The sequence below is a fragment of the Dermacentor variabilis genome, unplaced genomic scaffold (genome assembly GCF_050947875.1).
Source record: "Dermacentor variabilis isolate Ectoservices unplaced genomic scaffold, ASM5094787v1 scaffold_12, whole genome shotgun sequence".
In the NCBI taxonomy this organism is placed as follows: Eukaryota; Metazoa; Arthropoda; class Arachnida; order Ixodida; family Ixodidae; genus Dermacentor; species Dermacentor variabilis.
The window spans coordinates 22,843,535-22,870,139 of NW_027460280.1; the positions used below are offsets into that span (position 1 = coordinate 22,843,535).

The 26,605-nt window shown below is 44.0% G+C and overlaps 1 protein-coding gene across 2 annotated transcripts in view; it reads left to right on the top strand.

Moving 5' to 3' along the window:
* sp3 (phosphatidylinositide phosphatase spermathreecae) overlaps positions 1-26,605 on the top strand; it is a 241,834-nt gene that overhangs the window by 17,451 nt on the left and 197,778 nt on the right. For both annotated transcript variants that reach the window (XM_075676714.1, XM_075676715.1), the window contains exons 3-4: positions 6,707-6,843; positions 19,647-19,775. In XM_075676714.1, coding sequence (XP_075532829.1) covers positions 6,707-6,843; positions 19,647-19,775 — 266 coding nt within the window. The remainder of the gene's footprint in view (positions 1-6,706; positions 6,844-19,646; positions 19,776-26,605) is intronic.

A 26,605-nucleotide genomic window follows, 5' to 3' on the forward strand; every position in this document is an offset into this window, starting at 1 on the left:
TGCTGGTTTTGGTTGTAATGCAAGGCCTGTTTCATTGGTATTCATCTGAATGTAAATTATACATCTTCCAAGATGTCGATTTTTACGTCTTTTCGTATGTCCATTTCATTTCACTGAGCACATCTGCATAGTCATTTATACCAGGCACCACATTTTAATATTGACCTAACCCAATTGGACTGATTAGTTAAAAATAAATCTAAGATGTAACTTGTCTCGTGCCCTGTGTCACCATCACGGGTTAGGGCAAAATTGTTAATTGTGCTCAACATTTCTATTGCTACTGCAGCTGTAGCAGTAACATGAGAAGGTTGCTGATTTCTAACAGGATGTTAAAATCACCACCTGTCACGAGATAATCCATTATAACTGTCTCCATTGTCTTTGAAAGATCGAGTAGGGGGCCTCTAAAGTTATCATACTGATATTAATATTCCATTTGGCAATCTAATTTTACACTACTTGTCCTTGCAAGTTCCACTACAAATATCAAGCACGGAGCTAGCAAGCATGCTGTCAACAAGTATAAAGACCCCGCCTTCATGACGGTTTCTATCTTTCCTGAAGCATGTGGAACTATTCTGAATTAACAAGACATATAAATAAATTAATAAATAATGAAATAAATAAATAAATAAATAAATCGACTAACAAGACATTGCCATATTGAATCACTAACTTCCTCCAGCACTAAAACTAATTATTTTTAAGTCATTCTATAATTATATAATATATAATAATATAGTCAATTATATAATTATTATATTATTGTACAGAACATTACTAAAAACTCAGTGTTTGCTTGCAGTTTTAATAGCATGTTTGTTTGCTTGTTTAGTTTTGTATAACTATTCCATTTTGATTGTCTATTTTTATTATTATTGATATTGCTCTTACTTGGTGCCCCTCCTGCAAGGACGTTTTTGAAGCCTACAGTAAGGACGTTTTTGAAGCCTACAGTAAGGACGTTTTTGAAGCCTACAGTATTCTTTTAAATAAGCTACCTCGTTGTCTTCAATATCCCCATCGAGCCAAAATTCTGTTCCAAGCACAACTCTTGGTTTGGTCATGTATAGTAGGTTGTGGAAGGCTTCTATTTTGTTCTTGATGCTAATGCAGTTGTTAACAAGAAATGTCACATGTGCAGCGGAGCTGAGCATATAAGAATGGCTCATTATATTTTTTATTTACACAAGCATTGTCAGTACTATGTCTTTTGCCGAATTCATGTAGAACCTCTTTTTTTTTTCCTTGCCTACCATCTCTGAAAAATTCCCAGAAATACTGATTTGGGACCCTTTTAATTTCTTCACATTGGCCAAAATGGCTTGGTTGTCTTTACACATTGCAAAATTTGCAATGAGCAAATGAGGTTTATTAGTGTAGTACCGGCCAGGTTATGTGCCCTCTCAGTCTGCACAGACATTATTCCCAGACTGGCTACGATTTCTTGCACTTTTTTCTCAGAGGCAGTAGGCAGCTCACAACTTTCACTGTCGGGAACACCATAAAATGTAAGGTTACATCGCCTACTGCAATTTTTCAAGTCATCCACTTTAGTAAATAAGCTTTTTACAACAGTGAATTCATCTTCAGTTTCCTTTCTACGAGGACATATCAGAAGGTCTTTGCCCCTATTTTTTTTTTTAGCCAAACTACGGCTGTAGATGCAAAGTCAACATATCCATTCCCAGCGGTCAACCTTTCTTGGACCATACCTGCCTTATCTGCCACCAGCTCTGTGACGCGGCGTTGCTGTTAGTTGTTGAAGATGGCAGCTGTGCTTCACATGTCCACGGCATACAAGCAATGAAGTGTGATTAGTTTTCTATGGAGCAAAGGACTAACGTTAATTGAAATCCACAGGGAAATGCAACCCACCTATCGGGGAAGATGTCTCGCTTTGAGAAGTGTGAGGTGGTGGTGTTGCGAGTTCACAAAAAGCCGTGAGGACTTGCATGACAATGAGCATTTGGGAAGGCTGCGTGTGTCGCTGACTGTCGACAGTGTGGAGCAGGGGCATCTCAAATTTAGTGCTGTGATGGGACAAATGTCAGAATTGGTGTGGGGACTGTGTGGAAAAAGTGTGAGTAGTGTAAACTACGTAGAATAGTACATATATTTGTAATGACCTATATGTACCTTATTTTGGCTAATAAAACACAGGGCAAAGAATTTCTGATTAACCCTCGTATATTCAGTGACAGCATCTCCTGAGCTTGCAAACTGTGCCATTTAAAGCTTCACTGAATCAATTGTGTTCAGACCAATATGTTCAGGTAAGAATGAACCTGCTGTTCAGATAAGTATTTTTTGTTTTGAATGGAATCTTTATGCGAGATAAGAAAATGTGTTTGATGAAAGGAGTCCACCTTGATATTGTTAAATGCCATGTAGCTTTTCTACAAAGTAATAGTGCACCACTATATGTCAGAAATTACTTTGTTGAGATTAGCAAGCTTTGCAAATCTGAATGCCTATATCACAAGAGATAAAGCATTAATCTGGTAATATGTATTATTAGTGTCGTTGAAGATCGTTCCTTAAATGCACAAGCGAGCTCAGTTCTTTCTGTGCAATATAGAATAGAAAAAAAAGTCGGCTCCAAGAGAAAACTTCTTTCAATTAGGCTATGTTGGGGGGCGTAATAGGACCACTTTCACTCTAACACAAAACTGAAAATTTTTGAGTTTCCTCAAAGAACTATGCTTATTATTGAATAAGTTCATAAAGTAAGGCTTAGCAGTTATTTGTAAATTAATGCCTAAATACGCTGCAAGTTTTAAAGTTGTGAAATTTGATGTTTTCGAGTGCCATAAAAAGTACATTGATCGCCGATCTTCATGAAAATTTTCATAAATGCCCATCCAATACGTAATTCAGGAACTGCAAAAAACATGTTGCATCATCTTTTTTTTTTTCAAATTGGGAAATGAACCTTCTTTCTAAACATACGTATTCTCCTTTCTATAAGTTCGAAACTACTGTAAATGAAGTTAAAAAAAATTTGCTGGTATGTGATGTTCGATTGTATTATAAATAGGAGATATTAGAGATATATTTTCTTTATTAACATGCCAATAATTAGCAGCTGGTACATTATAAAAATGCTCATGCTAATGCTAACATTCGTTCATATGTTTTTATCTAGAGGCACCCCATTTCTTGCCCTGTTCTACCAACTTCACGAAAACAATTTGGAAGACTAGTCTGCCAGTGCATGTCAGCGGCAGTAAGATGCGAAATTACAATAAAGCGAGCAGAAGGGCAAAGACAACTGAACCGGGCACTGCCGTTGTATTTTCCGGCTTATGCCTTATTTTTCTACAGTGTGCAACTTTGGCTTCAGGAAGAAGCAGAATAGGGACGTTATTCTGTATAATTTCAAGTTTTCTGACAAATTCAGTGGCACACCGTGTGGCCTCACTGGCTGGTGACGGCAAGCTATGCAACACTGCTTGATGTTTGACGAGCTTGCCTGCACCATTGCAAGCACACATTTCCTGTGTCTGAAAAGTTCGAATTTGTTGTGTGGCACTCACTCTTGTGCAGTTCGTGCATTTGAAACTGGTTTTGGAAGCGCTATGCAGCACCATCACCACCCTATGTCATCTGAAAGTAAATCGGCGTGATGCCCTTTATTCTTGAGATGTGCTGTTTTCTTTGATAACGCAAATCATGCGTGTGCTGTTTCATGAATGCTGCTGTGGTGTGAATGTGCTTTATTGACTTCTTTGAGGAAATAATGCCAGCAAAACATGCAGATCTGCTGCTTCTGACAGTGGTACAGTTGTATTTAATTTGGAAGTACGTCACTTCGGTTCTCAGCTTAATTAAAATGTGCCCTTGACTTCACATTATTCTTTTTGGTATGTGGCTCTCATTTAACAACACTCATGTGATTGTGTGGAATCCATATGATTTTTCTCCTTTGCAACTCCGTGATGAAAGCTTCAACCGTTTTGGAGTTCAACCACGCTGGACGCAAGGAGTAAATTTTGTCCTGTTCCCAACAAGGGATGGTGGAGCCTGTACAGGAGTTAGGCTTCCTGCAGAGTGTGCATCATAAACGATTTGCGAATCCACTGCTTCTTTCGCAACATTTATAATGTCCTTCTTGTTTGTAAGAGCATCCCCTTTCATCAAATGTATGACATGAAAGTTTGGTATACATGTTGTCCTTACTAAACTTGTTCCTCGTGGAAGCTTCCAAACTACACCACACACTTTCCATGTCTACTAGATTTCTAGATTCATTCAGAGGAGTGCACCTCAAATGTGATTTCTGCTGCAGGTAGCACATTTTGCATCTGTTAAGCCAGCATTCTCTGGCACATTGTATGCAGGGTGCATGTCTGACTTCATTTTACTTGCTGCCATTCCTGTAATGTTTTTATTTTTCTAGTCTTCGAAATTTTTTTCTTGAAGCTGGTGTAGCAGCGGCAGAAATGGGGTGACCAAACACATTACAGCCAAACATTACGCACGGCTGAAAATTTAAAATGAAAATTGCATGTTCGGTATGTTCAGATTTAAGGTTAGTTCTCTGATTTAAAACAAAATGATGCTTCTTCTCTAGTGCTTAGCACGGGAACTGGAGGCTAGGTGGACACAAAACAAGACACTACAAGCGCTAGTTTCTACATTGGTTTATTACAAGCTGGATCAAGGGTTTGTATACCACAGACAAAAAAAACAAGCATGTGCAGGCTATAATCTTCCGAGAAATGACAGTTCTTTCCTGGATAAGAATAGTGAAGGAGTACTAACACACTCTTTGCCAAGTTTATATATCTGTTGTAGCAATTAAATTATTAATCTTGTCATTTCGTCTTCATGCCTGTGCAGAACGAAGCAGTCATTAAACAGACGCGAGCAACTGAACGTGCTACACTTGCGTCCTTTCTTGGCATTGATACAGTGCTCTCTAAGTCTGCCATTGAGACCTCTTTTGTCTTTGGTATATACCAATACCCATTATATGGCGTTCATCTTTAAATTTTTTATTTATACAATACTGCAGACCTTGCACAGGTCCAAGCAGGGTGTGTACATAAGCATTTGAATAGACACAAGATAAACCAATGTTTAGATTGGCCCTTGTGTGTGTCTTGTCTCAAGTTTCTGTGCTAAGCCCTAGAAAAGATGTACCAACAAGGCCAAAACTTAACCCTTGCAAGATAATGCAACACCTCTTCGCAGTTTTTGAATTACCAGTACTGGTTGGATATTTGTGAAAATTTTGATGAAAATTGTTGAGTTTTTTTTTTTTTTGCATCTGAACAATGCCAAATTTTGCACGTTTAAAATTTGTGGCCCCTGTAGTCAATAATTTATAAATAACTGCTGTGCCTATAGTTGTGCACTCTTTAGTTTTGCCTCAGCTTCCCCAGGGGATTCAGGGATACTGTAAAGGATTAAGTTTGAGTGTCTACTATTGTTCTCAAGCTCTTGTAGCTCTTTAGTTAGGAGGGACACAATATACTCTAGTTCTTTCAATGTGGCCTAATTTGATGGTTGTTCAGAAGCCATATTTTACATGATACACTTGAAGTAATGCATTCATTTCCTGATCTCGGCAAACTAAGATTTTATGTCATGGAATCATTACAAATTTTAGCCTGATCCTCATTTAGTTGTTCATACATATCTTTTTGAGTGGACCCTGGGTTCTGTTCAACATTGTCAAAATGCTGGCTCCAGTGACATTCCTTGTGTGGCCACTGTTGGTCATTTCAAGCCCCCATTTTCCTGTCAAGTTGTTTACATTCACAGTATATAGCTACTTCTATGATCTTTCTTCTTGTTTGCAATTCATAAAAACAAGTATTTAAGCTGTGCTTTATTCTTGGCACAGTTTTACATTATGAATAGCACATCTTTAACCCTTTTGGTGCTGGGTGTTTTTCTGAAATGCAACAAGTTTAATTTCTGTCTAAGTAACACATTTAACAACACCTGCATATGGGCTAGATGGTGCGTTGCAGATCGACGGAAAATAAGCAAACAGGAAGATGCACACAAACAGCCGAGAAAGACACAGGACAGGTGCTCGTTAAAATATTTGCAGGCTGTAAATTCAAATACTATTTATTGACAATACGTTGCTGAACGTTTGAAAAAGGTTTTACAAACTAATTCAGACATGCTAATGCATTATTTTAATTATGACAGTTAGTGTTCCTCAGGTGAGCTTACTTCTTCATTGTTGTCATCATTTCTTAAGGACACTTCGCAATCAACATCAAAGTCTTCTCAATCAGAGTTCATAAGAAGTTCTGGAATTTCTGCATCGTTTTGCACTGGTCCACTATCTCAGAAAACGAGAGACGCAAGCAACACTGACAGTCGATAAGGTTTGTTGTGCCATCTGTCATAAAATTTTAGTTTAACCTGAAACTTCTCAGCAGATGGCACAGCCAGACTACAGATGTTTCACATCCACGAATTATCTCAGGCGTTCCATCGGTGGCCATACGATGGGCACCGCACTTATAGGTTAGACGAGAATATGGGAAAACACTGAAACCCACTGCTTTCACCAACAAAAAAGAAAAGAAATGAAAAGTGATGTAAAAAAAGGGGAGGGGAGAAAGAAAGAATCGTGAGCCACAAATTATGTAAAGTGGAGCATACAACTTTCATTAAAATTATGTGGCAACTTGCACAATTCCTTTGCCCAATAATTGGACTTGTTATTTTTCAGACTCGGACCAGCAGTTAGTCCTGATTCGACAAACAAGTCTCATAGGGTCCCTGCCGGGAAACCACCAGGTCTTTAAGGTTAACAAGGTTGTCTTGGTGCCACTCTCAGTCCATGAAGCCCCAGAACTGGAAATGGAGGTAAACTGGAGCTTCCGAAGGCAAAAACTGTAGAACATTTTTTTCACCATTTACTTTGCATATATGTAAAAAACTGCATGCTAATGATTGTGTCTTGTTTTCTTTCTCACATTTAAAGTTGTTTTTCATCTGTTAAAGGGACACTAATGAGCAATGCTAAATCATGATTAGACTGGTATTATTTCGAAACTCAATTTTCATTACTCTCAGAAAACCGTGGATTGCTTGGGGAGAAAATAAATTACAAGCTTTCTTTTTCTAAATTTAGCACCAATACCTCACAAGTTCATTGAGGTCAAGAATTTTGTGCTGTTTTTCCTCCCACTTGGCACATTGAAAGTTCTTGGAACTTGTTAAGATTTAAGTCTTTTTCCCTCGGAATGCAATTTAATCCTTGTTTACCAATAAACAAGCGGCTAGACCCGTGTAGACATCAAAACTCGTGTCATGGCAAATTGATGCAGAAACTTGTGATGGTGGTGTCAAACATGTGATGGTGGTGTCATCACATGTCATTTATGCTTGCATTTTTCTTCCTGACCAAGCCTTGTGTCACCGTAACAGGCCCCCCCCCCCTCCCCCTCGTTTTTTTTTTTAATGCGAAAGCATTATATGCCCTATTACACGTAAATGTGGCGTTGTAGTGGGCAGCGTGACCGAATGATGGTAACAAAAATGGCCGAAAGCAAAGAGTAAAACCACCTAAAAAAATACTCAAATTGACGTCAAATTTCTCAGGGAGCTTACTGTAAACAAAGCAAATTGGTGCCTCTGAAGAAAAAAAGAGGTAAATTACGGTCTGGGTGGAAATCGAACCCGAGTCTTTGGGATGCAAGATGAGCACACTTGCCCGACGCCATGGCGGCTCCAGTTATCGTTGACTAAATGTATGCCCAGTGCATGCGTCATTGCACACGTCACGTTGCAGCCATCTGGCTGAATAAATGTGTGGTCTAGTGCGTGCGTCGTTGGGTACGTGATGGCGCAGCCAATGGGTAGGAGGCAGTGCCATGCCATGAGCGTATAAAATTAGTATATAAAATAAAAAGTATTAATGTCCAGTTGAATGCTGCTGAGCGATCCAAATTATAGACTCCTTGTAGGCAAGCAAGTATGTTGAGACACTGCGTGTTTTCATTTAGCCTTACCAAGGCGCAGTTAAAATGCAGGCGCGAGCTTGCACGGTCAAGGAACACGCAGAAAGAAACATTTCACTAAAGCGACTATAATGCTTTCGCATTTCTACATATAAGCAGTTATTTATCTTTTTTTTCATATTGAGGAAGCGGGATTTACTGACAGCTTAGTATTCCTTTTAAATATTTCTTTATTGAGAGATGTGTCTCAGAAAGCCATTTTTCTTGGTAATGAAGCGAGAATAGTCAAACATGATGTGATAATTAGTATAATTTGCCCTTTTTAATATTCCTCATAACTTTTATGTAGCTTCTCAACACATTCTTTCATGTGGCCTAAAGGTGCAATGGGTTGCTTTTGTTGTGAAGGAAAGTCAGTAAAATCCAACGCAAGTCATGCATTCACCTTTTGGCATAAAATAAAGCATTCCTAAATAGTGCAAGTAGTAATTGAACCTTGATAACAGTGACATGATGTAACCAGGAGCCAGACGCACTAACCACAGAGTTTTTGCACAACTTTCTTTCTGTGACTACTATAATTGTAACTTTTCATTAGAGCTAGTCAGCTCTAAATTCAGCAGATATGTTGAATGCTGGTCATTAAAACTAGTGAGTACAGAAAAAAGGAGCAGAGAAAAAATAAAGAAAGGAAAAAAAAGTACAAACAGGTGACCTGTACATTTTTCTGTGCTTTATGAGCATGTATGTATACCTGCTTTACAATTGAAACTATTCTGTTGATAAATTTGTTGGCTGCTGCGTTGTTTAAGAATTGGCCTCCCTAGCAAACATGTTTAAATGCCATCCCAGGAGAAATGAAAACAAGGATGGGGGAAGTGAAGCATCTGCAGGCTGAAGAAGAGGTTAAAGAACACCAAATGGCACTGATGGTATAGGGCCTCGTGCCTTGCACCTTTGAGCCTAATACCCTGCGCCACATATCAACAGTAGTGACAGAAATCAGTTGGGGCCAATACATGATTGCAAAAGCAGTGTAGTAGTATGGAGTACTGTTGTTAAAAGCTGAATCCATCACATTAAAAAAATTGTAGATGTGCACTGTTGCACGTACAGTGGAATCTCGATGATACGAATCTCACGGGGTCACGAAAAATATTTGTATTAGCCGAAATTCGTATCATCGGAACAATTAAAACTAGCCAAATTAAAGAGTCAGAGGTGAACTCACTCAGGCACACGTACGTAAAAAGCATTTATTTCTTGAAGAAAAAGTCTCTAATGTCCTTCTGCTTCTTTTTCTTTGTCAGGTCACTTAGCAGACTGTCTAAATCCATAAAAACGCGTGCACGTGTCGTCGCTGATTTCACCCGCGGCCATAGCACACCTCAGAACTTCTAGCACGTGCAGCGTTTCAGCCGCCGGTGGTGGACCTTCGCCGTCGCCCACGTCTAACACAAAGAACGCAGCCCAAAGCACAGCAGCTACTCCGTCCGCACGCGGTCCAATCAGCCGTCCGCACGGTGTCCGATGGCAAGCGGAAAAGGAGGAAAAGCACAAAAGCAACAAAAGTGCCACCGCTTCAAACTCTTCGCGCCCAGTCGCGGCCTCCGCGCTGTCCGGCGCCGTGTCCGGGCCTCCGCACCAAAAGAGAAAGGAAGAAATCGCGTGACTGCGCGCTGTTGTCTTTCGCGGCCGTCAGTGGGGCTCATGCTCGCGGTCGCGTCCGTCCGTGCGCTGGAATCGTGCCAACTGTGGCCTCTTCTCCGTGCAGCGGCGCAACCTCCTCCCTCCCTTAGCAACCGGCGAGCCGGTGGGGGCGCAGCTGCGCATAGCAAGCGTGACGTCACACAGTAGCGGTAGAACGAGCGCCCGCACGTCGGCGGTGGCAGCTGCACTGCCGCTCCTTCGCCAGACCCACGGAGTAAAGCCTGTTTCACGTGCAAGCGAAAATGCTCGCGAATCCTGCCGCCGCGCCGCAGAAATCTGTTTCGAGTGGCGGCGGCAGCACTAGCGGCGAGGTTCGGGCAAGTTGGAATTTCATCGCAGCGGCAGAGCGGCAGCACCTCTTCCGAACGGCCCGCTTCGACACGTGACCAGTGGAGGACTAGTGCGGGAAAGCCTGCGCATAGGACGATGTTTATTTACTTGCTACACGGGGTACGGGCAACATGCCCAGAGAGCTTTTCAACGAATTGTTAATTGCTAAGCGCAGGATATGTATTCATAAAATAAAAATTTGAGAGGCAGGGACAAAGCAATGCTTATGTTGGTAGTCGCAAACTACCGAAACTGGCTTAAAGTCCCGTGCTTTTTGCCAGCAGCACTGCTATTCGCTGCGGCGGAAAAATGCATGTGAAACGAAACCTCGCGAAAAGCTTCGCAGCGCCGCGCCGCTGTTCGCTCCGTTCGCTCAATCGCTTGCATGTGAAACAGGCTTAAGACATTTAGGAGAGGAAACTCCCGTCAGCGCGAGCAAGCGCGGGCGACCAGATAAGGTCACAATTGTTGTATGCGCCGACGGGGCCGTATACAGTGGCGGCGCGTCGGAGAAGCCGCAGCGAAAAAAAAAAAATGCAGCGCCCAGGCAGGCGGCTCCTGCGCGCTCTCAACGGCGGTAATTTCTTTCCAGACGGCCAGGCGCCACCAGCACGATAACGGCTCCGCGGGCTTGTGACTTTTTCTGGTCGCCGCAAACAGCGGAGTTTCCACTCCTAAATGTTTCTTGCTCCGTGGCCAGACCATACATTTCTTTATGGCCAGACGTCTCGTTGCAGTCGAGTGGCTGTGACGCATGGCTCCGAAGCAGCCCAGTGATTGCGCGCCAAGCGGTTCGGGGAAGCGGCAGCGGACGCCGGATTCCCTCAACACCAAACGCCAGAAGAACAAGGAGCGAATGCGCATGCGACGCCTGAACATATCGCCAGATGCGAAAGCAAGGGAGGCAGAACGGAAACGCAACAGTGACTGATTAGATCGCCGGGTATCAAAGGCAGGGAAGCAGAACGAAAGCGGCAGCAGCGACTGGCGATATCGCCGAACACCAAAGCGAGTGAATTGGAGCGCAGACGGCAGCAGTGACTGGCCATTTCACCGAACAGCAAAGCCAGGGAAGCGGAGCGCAGATGGCAGCAGCGTCTGGCTTTCGCCAAGCACACTTTAGAATTTCCAGTGTCTTCGATAATTTTCGTATCAACCGACGCGGGTCGAAAATTGATTTGTTACAGCCGTTCTCTAGCACGTTGCAAAGTAAAGGGGCTTGGCTGGGACCACAGAAAAATTCGTATCATCCAGAAATTCGTATTAGCCGTGATCGTATCATCGAGATTCCAATGTATAATGCTACAAGAGCTCAAGAAGTGCAGTAGGGAAGATTTTGGTTGCAGTTGAATGTTCTGTAGAGACCGTAGAACAATGACACATGGTTGCACTTGGTCAAAGGTGATGGTCTTTCCATTTATACTCTGGAGGCGTTTAAGCATTGTCAAGCTGCTGCAAACAGCCTTTCCCCCAACTCTGTCTTCAAAGCCTATACCAGTTTATGAACACAATGTCAACTGGTAGAAAAGTTTCGCAGACAAGCAGTCCATAAGCAAGCCAAAGGGACTTCTACTGTTTACTAGGCTGACTACAGTCGAATCTTGATAATTAAAACTCGAAGAGGCCCAAAACATTGTTTGAATTAAAAGATGTTCGAATTAAAAAAAGAATTTGTTCTTGAGGCATTTGTACACCATAGCACGAGGCACAAATGGTGCGAGTTGTGAAATATAGCGGCGCAAAAGCACATAATGAGCGAGGACCACGAAACTGTGTCGGCCTGTGACCACGAACTGTGACCACGAAACAATTGTCGGCCAACACTTGTTTCCCGATAACGGCAGAAAAGAAAACTTAAGAAAGAGGGCTAAGCTGGCGCCAGGGTGGGGGGACTGACAGGGCGGAGGTGCATGCGTGCAGAGACCGTCGAAGGTGAGGGAGTTACGAGGGATTTCAGAGGGAGGGTGAGGGGAGCGCATTTGTGAGGAAGGATGGGAGGGAAGTGGATCCGCTTTTCCGCCAGTTTGATGGATGGTGCTAATTACTTCTGCCACCTAAGATTGCCACCGACATGGAGGAAGAAAAACGTTAGGTGGGAGCATCGCATAGTGTGGTTGAAGCCAGACCTGGTGGCCCAACACATGATCGCACATCAAAATGCGCGATTGGTTTTAGTGTTCCCACTGTGCAGGCAGAGCCACGGCAGGGCAGCTTAACAAACATGCACTGACTAAAAACTACTGGCACAGCTACTGGGAACAAAACATCTCAGCAAATCTCTATTCTTGCTCCGGGATCTCAATGCAAGAGGTCACCTGTTGGGTCATCATCATCAGCCTGGTTAAGCCCACTGCAGGGCAAAGGCCTCTCCCATACTTCTCCAACTACCCTGGTCATGTACAAATTGTGGCCATGTCGTCCCTGCAAACTTCATAATCTCATCCACCCACCTAACTTTCTGCCACCCCCTGCTACGCTTCCCTTCCCTTGGAATCCAGTCCGTAACCCTCAGTGGCCTTTGGTTATCTTCCCTCCTCATTACGTGTCCTGCCCATACCCATTTCTTTTCTTGATTTCAACTAAGATGTCATTAACTCGCATTTGTTCTCTCACCCAATGTGCTCTTTTCTTATCCCTTAACCTTTTGCCCATCATTCTTCTTTCCATAGCTCGTTGTGTCGTCCTCAATTTAAGTAGAACCCTTTTCGTAACCGTCCAGGTTTCTGCCCCGTACATGAGTACTGCTAAGACAGAGCTGTTATACACTTTTCTCTTGAGGGATAATTGCAACCTGCTGTTCATGATCTGAGAATGCCTGCCAAACGCATGCCAGCCCATTCTTATTCTTCTGATTATTTCAGTCTCATGATCCGGATGCGCGGTCACTACCTGCCCTAAGTAGATGTATTCCCTTACCACTTCCAGTGCCTCGCTACCTATTGTAAACTGCTGTTCTCTTCCGAGACTGTTAAACATTACTTTAGTTTTCTGCAGATTAATATTTAGACCCACCCTTCTGCTTTGTCTCTCCAGGTCAGTGAGCATGCCTTGCAATTGGTCCCCTGAGTTACTTAGCAAGGCAATATCATCAGCGAATGTCAAGTTACTAAGGTAACTTGACATTAACTCTTGACATTAACTCTTGACAGTAATTAATTCTTATCCCCAATTCTTCCCAATCCAGGTCTCTGAATACCTCCTGTAAACATGCTGTGAATAGCATTGGAGAGATCTTATCTCCATGCCTGACCCCTTTCTTTATTGGGATTTTGTTGCTTTCTTTATGGAGGACTACGGTGGCTGTGGAGCCACTATAGATATCTTTCAGTATTTTTACATACGGCTCGTCTACACCCTGATTCCGTAATGCCTCCATGACTGCTGAGGTTTCGACTGAACCAAACGCTTTCTCATAATCAATGAAAGCTATATATAAGGGTTGGTTATAGTCTGTACCTGATTGATGGTGTGAATATGGTCTATTGTTGAGTAGCCTTTACGGTATCCTGCCTGGTCCTTTGGTTGACAGAAGTCTAAGGTGTTCCTGATTCCATTTGCGATTGCCTTAGTAAATACTTTGTAGGCAATGGACAGTAAGCTGATCGGTCTTTAATTTTTCAAGTCTTTGGCGTCCCCTTTCTTATGGATTAGGATTATGTTAGCATTCTTCCAAGATTCCGGTACGCTCGAGGTCATGAGGCATTGCATATACAGGGTGGCCAGTTCTAGAACAATCTGCCCACCATCCTTCAACAAATCTGCTGTTACCAGATCCTCCCCAGCTGCCTTCCCCCTTTGCATAGCTCCCAAAGCTTTCTTTACTTCTTCTCGCGTTACTTGTGGGATGTCAAATTCCTCTAGGCTATTCTCTCTTCCATTAACGTCGTGGGTGCCACTGGTACTGTATAAATCTCTATAGAACTCCTCAGCCACTTGAACTATCTCATCCGTATTAGTAATGATATTGCCGGCTTTGTCTCTTAACGCATACATCTGATTCTTTCTAGTTTCTTCTTCACTGCTTTTAGGCTTCCTCCGTTCCTGAGAGCATGTTCAATTCTATCCATATTATAGTTCCTTATACCAGCTGTCTTGCACTTGTTGATTAACTTCGAAAGTTCTGCCAGTTCTATTCTAGCTGTAGGGTTAAAGGTTTTCATACATTGGCGTTTCTTGATCAGATCTTTCGTCTCCTGCGACAGTTTACTGGTATCCTGTCAAACAGCATTAACACCGACTTCTATTGCACACTCCTTAATGATGCCCACAAGATTGTCGTTCATTGCTTCAACACTAAGGTCCTCTTCCTGAGTCAAAGCCGAATACCTGTTCTGTAGCTTGATCTGGAATTCCTCTATTTTCCCTCTTACCGCTAACTCATTGATCGGCTTCTTATGTACCAGTTTCTTCCGTTCCCTCCTCAGGTCTAGGCTAATTCAAGTTCTTACCATCCTATGGTCATTGCAGCGCACCTTACTGAGCACGTCCACATCTTGTATGATGCCAGGGTTAGCACAGAGTATGAAGTCTATTTCATTTCGAGTCTCGTCGTTCGGGCTCCTCCATGTCCACTTTTGGCTATCCCACTTGTGGAAGAAGGTATTCATTATCCGCATCTTATTCTGTTCTGCAAAGTCTACTAATAACTCTCCCCTGCTATTCGTAGTGCCTATGCCATATTCCCCCACTGCCTTGTCTCCAGCCTGCTTCTTGCCTACCTTGGCATTGAAGTCGCCCATCAGTACAGTGTATATTGTTTTGACCTTACCTATCGCCAATTCCACGTCTTCGTAGAAGCTTTCGACTCCCTGGTCATCATGACTGGATGTAGGGATGTACACCTGTACGACCTTCAATTTGTACCTCTTATTAAGGTTCACAACAAGGCCTGCCACCCTCTCGTTAATGCTATAGAATTCCTGTATGTTACCAGCTATATTCTTATTAATCAGGAATCCGACTTCTAGTTCTCTCCTCTTCACTAAGCCCCGGTAGTACAGGACATGCCCGCTTTTTAGCACTGTATATGCTTTATTTGTCCTGCTAACTTTACTGAGCCCTATTATATCCCATTTACTGCCCTCTAATTCCTCCAATAGCACTGCTAGACTTGCCTCACTAGATAACATTCTAGCATTAAACGTTGCCAGGTTCAGATTCCAATGGCGGCCTGTCCAGATCCAGGGATTCTTAGCACCCTCTGCTGCATCACACGTTGGTTCACAGCTGCTGGGGACTGAGGGCCGGGGTTTAATTGTTGTACTCATATGGGAGGTTGTGGCCAAGTAGTGCACCAGGGTGGCCAATCCTGCTCTGGTGAGGGAGTGCGTTACCGGTTCTGGACATCGGGATCAGACCGCACTCCAGGCCTGTTTGTGCAATTTTATCAACACGCGGATTTTTAAAAAAAATACGGTGGAAAATTGCGCTGCACCGGGATTCGAACCACAGTCTTCTTGCATGCTAAGCGGATGCTCTACCTCTACGCCACCGCTGCAACACCTGTTGGTTCACCACTAAGCAACTGTATGGGCACCAAGGAGCGTTTGCTCGCCAAGGCTGGCTGCATGATGTAATGCTATCTCCTAACTTTTTCCTTCCTCCATGGGCACCAAAGCAGCGGAGTTGCCGAGAGCAGAGTGGGCCTCCATCGCTGCTTCCCTCTACATCCTCACATACTTTTTCCTTCGTCTGCTGACTTATCGGTGCTGCATGTTCTTCGTTCTGCATTCTTAATGCAAGTCCTGTCTTATCACGATAATAAAGTCGTTGCCACTTACCATTATAATGGAGTCGTTGCTACTTACCATCATAATCATGTTGGTGAGCTCCCCTCTGTTGCGGCGTCGCCGCATTCAAAAGACAAGGAGAATGAGATACTAGGTGTTGCCTTCGCATCCTTGTATTCAGGCCTGTCTTGTCGTACAGAGTCAGATGTGGTACACTGTCTCCAACAACCTTTCCATCGGACATCTCAGTTTATACTTATCATTGTAAAATAGCAAGCACAAATGAGACCAAACTAAGCCAACGAAAACAAGCACGAGTGAGCAGACGATAGTGCGAAACAAGTGGTCCGCCTGAACCAGACGCAAGTATGAATAGAGCGATCGCATGACCCCAGTTTCCTGCGCGTACGTCACTGTAGGGGCTGCTCTCATTAGTCTCCTCCGCTTGTGGCTCATTTGCGGCCACAATGAGCTGTGAAAAATCGGCCCAGGACCGATCCCCCCTCGGCACGTGTTTTGCTGCTAGTGTGGCTGGTGCTTTGTGGCGCGATGTAGAAATGGCAGCCTTGTAATTTGAGAGAAGGTGAAATGTTCGGCACATTTTTTCTTCCTGCGCACGGCATTGAGGGGTTTGTCCTAAATTTTTCCTTTATGGCGGAGTTGGAGCAATGCTGGTCGGATTTAGCGCCCTGCTGAGAGCATTTTTGGGGCATGATACGTTTGACTTAACCATCACAAATGCTTGCGGGTTCGAATTACCGGACGTTTTCGCCCAATGGAATACACATATCTTTGGTGGGACCACAGCGTCAGTTTGAATAAATCAGAAGTTTTGATTAAGCGTGTTCGAATCAATGAGATTTGGCTGTACTATGTTTACCTTATGGAGGTTAGTGAAAGTCAACACCTCTTGATTAATGTTGTTTTTGTTTGCTGCTAAAATGGACAGTGTTTCTTAGTGGCAATGAAATTTCTCTGTTTAGGTGCTTTACACATTCTGTTTTAGCGAAATTTGAATTTTTCTCAGCAGTGCAAACTCTGAGGCACTTCAACATATTGTGTCCTTTGTAAATTCAACTACGTTCATGTTGAAAGACGCATTTCAATAAGCTATGAACATCTAAGGATTGACTATCAATGATTATTGACCAGCATCTTTACTTAAATGGCGATGCCACAGACTGGCATGGGGTAAGTTGTTACGCATACATAGCGTTATCATGCAATACGTAACCTCTGAAAAGAAATATTGGCTGTTCCTATCCAAAAAATTATTTCTTGGTAGCTTTTCTTACATTCCTGTGCCAGATATTTTGCCTTACTATACTAAATGTATGGTGACCTTCTGCATGACAAATGTTGGCGGCTAACACAAACTGGTGTCATTGTAGCACAATTGCATGATCTACGACATTCTGCGTTATGAGGAAGCTTAACTCTGGAGTTAATATCTAAATAATCGGGAACGGAGGAATTGTTTTTCTTGGCAACTGCTGCACCTATTTCGATGAAGCTTGCTGCATTTAGAAGAAAAATTTCAAACCTAATGACTTTACAAAATGGATTTCAAAAATGAAAATTGTTCGAAATTACAAAATCGCAGAAAATGCAAGTACCAAGTTTTGAACTCTGTAACTCGGTCATAAATAATGATATCGCACTTCTCTATACAGCACCTTATAATACATTTAAAGCAGATAAAAATGATTTGATGAGGTTCTTTCAATTAATTAGTCGTTGCTGAAGCACAGCCTTAGTGCATAAAATGATGAAGTCGTTCGTTATCACACCACAAGCCATTCATTAAAGAAAATCCAGCACAAAGATAAAAGGAAACTGTACAAACTAATCAAACACACACAAAAAAATTAAGTCTGCAAAGAAAGCATCAAAGTCAGAAGGGGCCTACACTTCCATGGTCTGCAATGGAGCTGCGAGATGAACTAGAGATGGCGATAGAGGCAGTGCTAGGAGCTCTAGGAGGTGCTGAAGACAGGCACTGTTGAAGAAAAATCCTGGTCACCCTCAGGCAAACAACCGGTATCCAATGATGCAGTAGTAAGTTCGGTTGCGACATGGGGAACATAGGCACGTGGCCCTGGCATGGTAGAGGTCTCGACGCCAGACACCAAGTCCAATGGCTTCACCTCTGCTCCTGGTGCATAGGCTTCATTTCTCCCATGTTGATCGGCACCTCCCTGCGTGTGATCAGGAGAGCGTGGTGACCACGCCTCTGGTCCAGTAGAAGGCACAAAGCCTGGGCCTGATGCCCGACAACTTCACTCCTGCACCTGGAGCACTGGCAAACTCCTTCCTCCATGCAGGCATGTTGTTCCACATCTCCCCGGTTTCTTTCTCTTCTTTTTTCTCTGCTGGCTTGTTGTGGTTGCTGTTCGGATTATTTCTTCGGCACGCTCGTGCAACAGCTGCAGTGTCTCGTCGTCGTCTTTGCATGGCTGACCCACTCCGATCACGGCACTCGCGCTCTTGACACATCACAGATGTATTATATAGCACTAATTTGTGAGAACTTTTGCAGAACCCTCACGAACATAGTAAGAAACTCACGCAAGCTGGAAATGAATATATGAAATTTGTCTATATTAGTTGCTCAAACAGAGGCAGCTTATGGAAGTGCAATATCTGTTTTTGGGGCAAGTTTATGTGTTTGTAAACTGCATGATTCAATTTTTGTATTTTTAACAAATTTTTAACATTCCAGGCTATAAATCAAACTGTTGCTTTCTGGAGTCTTTAACTTAGAACCACTCGAATGTAATTGCTTCTCTCAAATGCCACAAATTTTATTCAAATTGGTCCAGCAGTTCAGTCATTAAAGCATTTCTGCGTTTTACATGTATTTGGAAAGGGAAATCCCCAGCTAAAGCTCCCTCTTATGTCTGTAGCTTGCAGTATGCCTAGTTTTTTACAGTGGTAACTAAGATATAGCAAGGGCTAAGAGAGGCTGCATTTGAAATAATAGTAAAAATGGCATTTACTTCAAAGTGTGTCTCCACTATTTATGTGCACCACATATTTTTGGCGACATTAGATATGTATTTAGCATGATACATGGGCCTTTTTTCTTCTTGTGGATGCTACTATAGGGCGCAGGCAGCACACAAATGGTTTAAACAGACCTTTTGCAGCACACAGTGACTGTAAAGTCTATGCTCCCGGAAGGCCCCAACTGAAATGTTCCAAAATCTTCCACAGGTGGTGCTGGCTACCTGTCGTGGTTGCTCAGTGGCTATGGTGTTTGGCTGCTGAGCACGAGGTCGCAGGATCGAATCCCGGCCACGGTGGCCGTATTTCGATAGGGGCGAAATGCAAAAACACCCGTGTACTTAGATTTAGGTGCACGTTAAAGAACCCCAGGTGGTCAAAATTTCCGGAGTCCTCTACTACGGCATGCCTCATAATCAGGAAGTGGTTTTGGCACGTAAAACTCCATAATTTAATTTCTTTTTTTAGGTGGTGCTGGCTGTAATGGAGCAGTAGAGCCACCATACCAGCACATGAGGTCTATAGGAAAACAGAAAAAAAGAAAGAAATGGCAACATGATGCATCTTTCGTCTGTTTATTATCTGTGTGCTTATTACATGATCGTGTAATCATTACTGACTACTTCTGAGTTGTTGATTGAGACAGTATGCTTTATAGATAGGCTTTTATCTCGTCAATTTCAAGAGCATTGGAGCGCACAAATCTCCCTATAGTCTTCATGGTGAAAGAATGCATAGACAGGTTTTTTCATCACTTGTCCAGTTCCTCTTTGTGCAGATTGTGGTTTGAAACTTGCATAACATATAATTGTGCTTTCTTTCAAAGTGGACACATAAAAACAGTAAGAGGTGAAACAGAAACTTTTAATGTGAAGGTTGATTTAGTAAATAGTAGAGCAGATGCACTGACTGCTAGCACTCATCTTGACAGCCATGCAGCAAGCACCCGTCAAGCTGGAGAAGACCTGAACGAAGCCCTGCATCAGAGCTACAGCAGCGAGCTTTTCAGAAAACTTGGCAAACCATCAAAACTGCCACAGGTCAAGTCAAGCCACGCAAGGTTTGCATGATGTCTATCACCTTACTAATGTTAAGCTGTTGCCAAGGGACACTTGTGTCACTGGTGATACTGTATACCTTTGAATGACGTGCACAGTCTAATAGATTACGTATCATGTTTCTAGCTCGTGCCCTGTAATCGATTTATGGTACTATTTGTAGAGTCAGTGATGAAAGCTCTGTGGTGCTTGAATTTCTTCTGCAGGGTATCATGCGCATATACTTACTGCGCATTGTGCATAAATGTTCATGTTACTTACATTCTGACCTCTGTAGTCTTGCAGGCAGGCAGATGTCCTTTTGATTTCTTTTAAGGTCGTTCATTCCATGCCAACTGTCCTGACGTTGGCACTTGCACCATCTCCAATTTCTTTTTTTTTAAATTTTAGGCACTTTAGTAAAACGCAGACATTTCATGAAATATTTTTTGCGAAAAAAGATTTTCACTAGCTCAAGCACCACTGGAACCTTCTTGTAAGGTAAGAAGGTACGTGTCATAAGTCTTTGCTAGAAATCATGTTCCTCCATTAAACCCTTATAAACGATTGTAAATGAGTGTTGACTACAGGAGACTAACCAAAAAAAAATTTTTTTTTTGTTTCTTGCTGAGTTCTTTAATTGAGTTCAGAGTTTATATCTAAATGTCTTCTACCTACATTGAATGATAAGCGGCAAGCGTGATTTCTTGCATTAGAGCAGTGACGGAGGACGAGGAAGAATAAGTTTAGCATGTGACGAATTGTTATGCAAGCAAGATCAGAGGAGAAAGACTAACCCAAAATCCTTGGCTGTAGTGGTATTGCACAGGTAGCATAGAGCAAACACAATTTACACCACCATTTCACATCCGACGAAAACTGTCTGTACAAGTTCCACACAAAGCCATGGGAGGCTTAGGGTGAAGCTTGCTTTCCGTATTTTGCCTGGTGTTGTCCACAGGAAATAAACCTATTGCTGAGGCGCTGAGGCACAGAGTGAGGCACAAAAAGATACACGTGTGCCTCACTCTGTCCTTGTCATCCAAGCACACCCCTGCACAGTTACACAAGGCTGTGCTGATTCATAAAATGTGGTACCAGGACTGACAACCAATTTTTAAGGACCCATTCTTTTACGGCACAATAAAGAGCTCATTCTTGAAAGTGTTTATACCTATAGTGGTTAATTCCAAAAGCATATGGAAACTTTGTAAGCAGAATTTTTTGGTCTGAGCAGTCTCTAAAAAAAGTTGCAGTTTTGTCCGAAAGGCGAAGCATCACTTGCAATAGCAAATTAGAAGACAACTATATCAAGTAGGAAGAGTAGTTTTCTCAGCCTAAACTTGTAAAGATTCTCTTACTAACTAGATTAAGAAGCATGGTGTCACGCACACACAAGAAAACATCTCACTCGAGGATCGTGGAAACTCGCTGTCGGAACACTGTAGTGAGAAAGCACAGCAGCGACAGCAAGCAAATTGACGTCCGTGCTGCCTCTCACTTCAATGTGAATTAAGTGGCGAAAACACAGTGCACACAAGGCTATCAGCAGTCAACACACTCTGCCCACATTGCAGATCACTTTCAAGACAGGGCCTGCAAGGCCGTGCCATATGCAGCAATCGCAGGAGTAGAACCCCTTTCCCCTCCCCTTGGCACCTTGCGCTTGACAAAAGACAGACGACGCGCTTCCTCCCCACTTCCCTCCCTTGCGTGCACGAGATTGAGCCACCATTGTCTGCTCACCCTTGCATGCTTTCACTCGCACATACAGCACACGACAAGCGGCAATGATGTTGTCACACTTGGACGTTATATGGAACATCATGTTGACGACAGAATGTGCCTGGAGTGTCCATATTATTGCTATCGCAATAAAATAGGAGTCACTGATGCCAGAATAACACTGAAAAGTAAGAGTGATGCCAATAGCCCGCCTCACAAATTGGGGAAGCGGAACAATCAGCAGCTTTTACAGGTGTGACTGCAACTTTTGTATGCAACATCCGCATTTTGACCTTTGACATTTTGACACACACACACGCATACACACGTACACACGCACACAGAGAGACAGACGGACAGAGAGAGAGAGAGAGAATTCCCAGCATTGAGCTTTTTGGAGCACTACTGGGTACTTGATTTTTGTACACCTCCATTGCTCGTGGTCTTGCTACTTTTCTGCTACCAAACCTCCAATCGTCTCTTACTAATCTCCATTACGGACATGTTTACTTTCTCCCTGCTATCCCTGAACCCATGGTCTCAAGGAGGCCAGAGAAGCCTAAACGAACCACTGGGTAGATATCTTCACATTCTAATAAAACATGTTTCATCGTTTCCCTAGCTTTGCTGCAGCAAGCACATGCTTCTTCTTCCTTGTTGTATCGCACTTTATAAGGGCGTTGTTACGTTTCGCCTACGACGCGCGGTATAGCCGGCGCGGATGCAACGGACGCCGGGGCTTCATTCAAAGCGGCGGACATTTTGGCCCGTTCAGCGCTGCCGTAACGCCTCCTGCCATGCGCGTCCAGGCATGTTGCAATGCCACGTGTCTTCGTGTGTGTGTGTGTGTGCATGTTGGTGCCCACGCTTGTCAAAGCGCGGCAGCCGGCGAGAGGAGCTCCCCCAACTGTGAAGCGAGGAGGTCTGACCGGCGCCGGCCCGGCGGATGCGTCACCTACTCGTCTCAACGTGTCTCTCAGCGTTTCCGTGCCCCGCGTCACGTGCGCCTCTGACGAGACGTTCTTCTTGCCCTCAACTGCGAGAGTATAAAAGCAGCTGCCCCCGGACGCCAAGAGAGAGGCTCCGATTTCTTCTGTCGAGTAACATGCTCTCCCGTCTCTCCACTTCGGTCGACCTGATCGGCCACTCTTTTGCGATGCTAGAATAAACAAGTTGTTCTGTTAGCAGTCGACTCATGCTTTGCCAGGACCTTCGGATGCTTCCAGTTGTGCCCCAGGCCGCCAGGCCAACGCTACCCTTGGGGCTTGCGACCCATTTGCAACAACTGTTTGCCAGCGGTGAGATCGCGACAACGGAGGCCAGCAGCGAAGATATGCGGTTGACTGTATGCTGAGCAGCACAACGACCATCCGGGAGCAGTGCAACGAGCCCTGTGTGATGACTGGTTGCCTGCAGCGGAACAACTGCGCTGAATTCTTGGCTGCGAGGTTTGGTGAGTGCGGGACTTTCTTCGTCTGAGTTTTGCCAGGCTTTTGTTAGTGTCAGAAACAGAGCTGGTAATTGTGGTTGTCGTTGCTGCCGGGTTAGTTTGTGGCAAGACAATAGTAGGCAGTAGAGAAAGCAGCATTCAGAGCAGCCATGGATTGGAAGTCGTTGCGCAAACCGAAATTGCTGGAGCTTGCAAGAGAGCTGGGTCTGGATGTCTCAGACAAACTCAGAAAACAAGAACTGCTAAGAGCTATTCTTGAGTTAGAAGCTGAGGATGACGAGCTGTCGGAATGCCTTGAGACCATTGAGGAGAGGGCAAAAAGACAGGAGCGCGAACGTAAAGAACAGAAAGAGCAACAAGAGAAAGAAAAAGAGCACAACCGTCAACACGCTTTGGAAATGAAGCGTCTCGAGATAGAGATGGAACGCGCTCGTAATGGAAGTCAGGCACACGGTGCAGGAGAACGAGTATTGTTCAAAATGACTGACCTGATGCGGCCGTTTAAGCTTGGAGAGGACATTGGTTTGTTCCTGGTTAACTTTGAGCGAACATGCGAGAAGCAGGGGTTCTCTTGGGAAACGTGGCCACAGCGCTTGCTCACTTTGTTACCCGGCGAGGCGGCCGACGTAGTCGCTCGCTTGAAGAGAGAGGAGGCAGAGGATTTCGACAAAGTGAAATCGAGTCTGCTAAAAAAGTACAGGCTGTCAGCGTAGGCGTTCCGTCGGAATTTTCGGGAAAATGAGAAAGGCAGAAGTGAGTCATATACAGAGTTTGCCTACAGGCTAATGTCAAACATGCAGGAGTGGCTCAAAGAAGAGAAAGCGTTTGGTGACCACGAGAAAGTTCTGCAGTGTTTCGGGCTGGAACAGTTTTATAGTCGGTTACCTGAGAACGTGCGGTACTGGGTCTTCGATAGGCCAGACGTTAGTACGGTGGCTAAAGCCGCCGAGCTAGCCGAGGAGTTTGTGACGCGTCGGGCTCGCGGAGCTAAGGACGGTCAAAAGGGTGAATTTGGCTCCAAGTTTGAGAGGCCGAAGTTCACACCCGTGAGAGCAAGGTAGTGCGGTAGTAGCACACGTAGTGCGGATGCGAGTGAAAGCAGTCCGACCGAACGTAAGGAGACGGCGGCAGCCGAAGCCGAATGCAGAAAGTGGTTCGAGACAAGGCAAGTGCGCGTGTGTTATACATGCCAGAAGCCGGGTCACTTTTCGGCGCAGTGTCCGGAAACAAAAACAAAAGTCGTGTTTTTGTCATTATGCAGCACTGACGAGAACATGAAGCTTCTTGAGCCTTACATGCGAGACCTCCAGGTCAGTGAGCATGCCTTGCAATTGGTCCCCTAAGTTACTTAGCAAGGCAATATCATCAGCGAATGTCAAGTTACTAAGGTAACTTGACATTAACTCTTGACATTAACTCTTGACAGTAATTAATTCTTATCCCCAATTCTTCCCAATCCAGGTCTCTGAATACCTCCTGTAAACATGCTGTGAATAGCATTGGAGAGATCTTATCTCCATGCCTGACCCCTTTCTTTATTGGGATTTTGTTGCTTTCTTTATGGAGGACTACGGTGGCTGTGGAGCCACTATAGATATCTTTCAGTATTTTTACATACGGCTCGTCTACACCCTGATTCCGTAATGCCTCCATGACTGCTGAGGTTTCGACTGAACCAAACGCTTTCTCATAATCAATGAAAGCTATATATAAGGGTTGGTTATAGTCTGTACCTGATTGATGGTGTGAATATGGTCTATTGTTGAGTAGCCTTTACGGTATTCTGCCTGGTCCTTTGGTTGACAGAAGTCTAAGGTGTTCCTGATTCCATTTGCGATTGCCTTAGTAAATACTTTGTAGGCAATGGACAGTAAGCTGATCGGTCTTTAATTTTTCAAGTCTTTGGCGTCCCCTTTCTTATGGATTAGGATTATGTTAGCATTCTTCCAAGATTCCGGTACGCTCGAGGTCATGAGGCATTGCATATACAGGGTGGCCAGTTTCTCTAGAACAATCTGACCACCATCCTTCAACAAGTCTGCTGTTACCTGATCCTCCCCAGCTGCCTTCCCCCTTTGCATAGCTCCTAAGGCTTTCTTTACTTCTTCTGGCGTTACCTGTGGGATTTCGAATTCCTCTAGGCTATTCTCTCTTCCACTATCGTCGTGGGTGCCACTGGTACTGTATAAATCCCTATAGAACTCCTCAGCCACTTGAACTATCTCATCCATATTAGTAACGATATTGCCGGCTTTGTCTCTTAACGCACACATCTGATTCTTGCCTATTCCTAGTTTCTTCTTCACTGTTTTTAGGCTTCCTCCGTTCCTGAGAGCCTGTTCAATTCTATCCATATTATAGTTCCTGATGTCCGCAGTCTTACGCTTGTTGATTAGCTTAGAAAGTTCTGCCAGTTCTATTCTAGCTGTAGGGTTAGAGGCTTTCATACATTGGCGTTTCTTGATCAGATCTTTCGTCTCCTGTGATAGCTTACTGGTTTCCTGTCTAACGGCGTTACCACCGACTTCTATTGCGCACTCCTTAATGATGCCCATGAGATTGTCGTTCATTGCTTCAACACTAAGGTCCTCTTCCTGAGTTAAAGCCGAATACCTGTTCTGTAGCTTGATCCGGAATTCCTCTAGTTTCCCTCTTACGGCTAACTCATTGATTGGCTTCTTGTGTACCAGTTTCTTCCGTTCCCTCCTCAAGTCTAGGCTAATTCGAGTTCTTACCATCCTATGGTCACTGCAGCGTACCTTGCCGAGCACGTCTACATCTTGTCTGATGCCAGGGTTCGCGCAGAGTATGAAGTCGATTTCATTTTCTAGTCTCACCATTCGGGCTCCTCCACGTCCACTTTCGACTAACCCGCTTGCGGAAAAAGGTATTCATTATCCGCATATTATTCTGTTCTGAAAACTCTACTAATAACTCTCCTCTGCTATTCCTAGAGCCTATGCCATATTCCCCAACTGACTTGTCTCCAGCCTGCTTCTTGCCTACCCTGGCATTGAAGTCGCCCATCAGTATAGTGTATTTTGTTTTCACTTTACCCATCGCCGATTCCACGTCTTCATAAAAGCTTTCGACTTCCTGGTCATCATGACTGCATGTAGGGGCATAGTCTTGTACCACCTTCAATTTGTACCTCTTATTAAGTTTCACAACAAGACCTGCCACCCTCTCAAGACCTGCCCCCCCCAGTACCCGTACCTATTTTCGAACAGGTCCGATCACCTCCTGCGCGAGAAGGGGCTTTTGTTTGGTGAGGCTAGCGTGCAGGCCTTAACCAGATCGAGAGTTCGGGAGCTCGCTGGAAAGGCGGTAGTTGCGGGGCCGACGTCGAACAATGAGAAAGGGTCGGAGGCGCAGCAAGCTGATATTCAGAGCACGTCCGAACTGAATAAAATTAAGCCTGTAGCGTTGAAGGCACCAGATACTGGAGAGGACATGCCCGACACGGGAAAGTTAGAAGAGCTATCTGCAGATTTGCTCATCGAGCCTACGTCAGACGGACTTAATAGGTTGCTAAAAGTCAGCCGGTCGGCTTTGATAGCCGAGCAAAAAAAGGATGGCAGCCTAGAAAACATACGCTGCAATGTCAAGGAAGGTATCGCCAAGAAAAATGCTCGTTCTGTGGAAAGAGGTGGGGTCCTGTACCGGAAGTATCTAGAC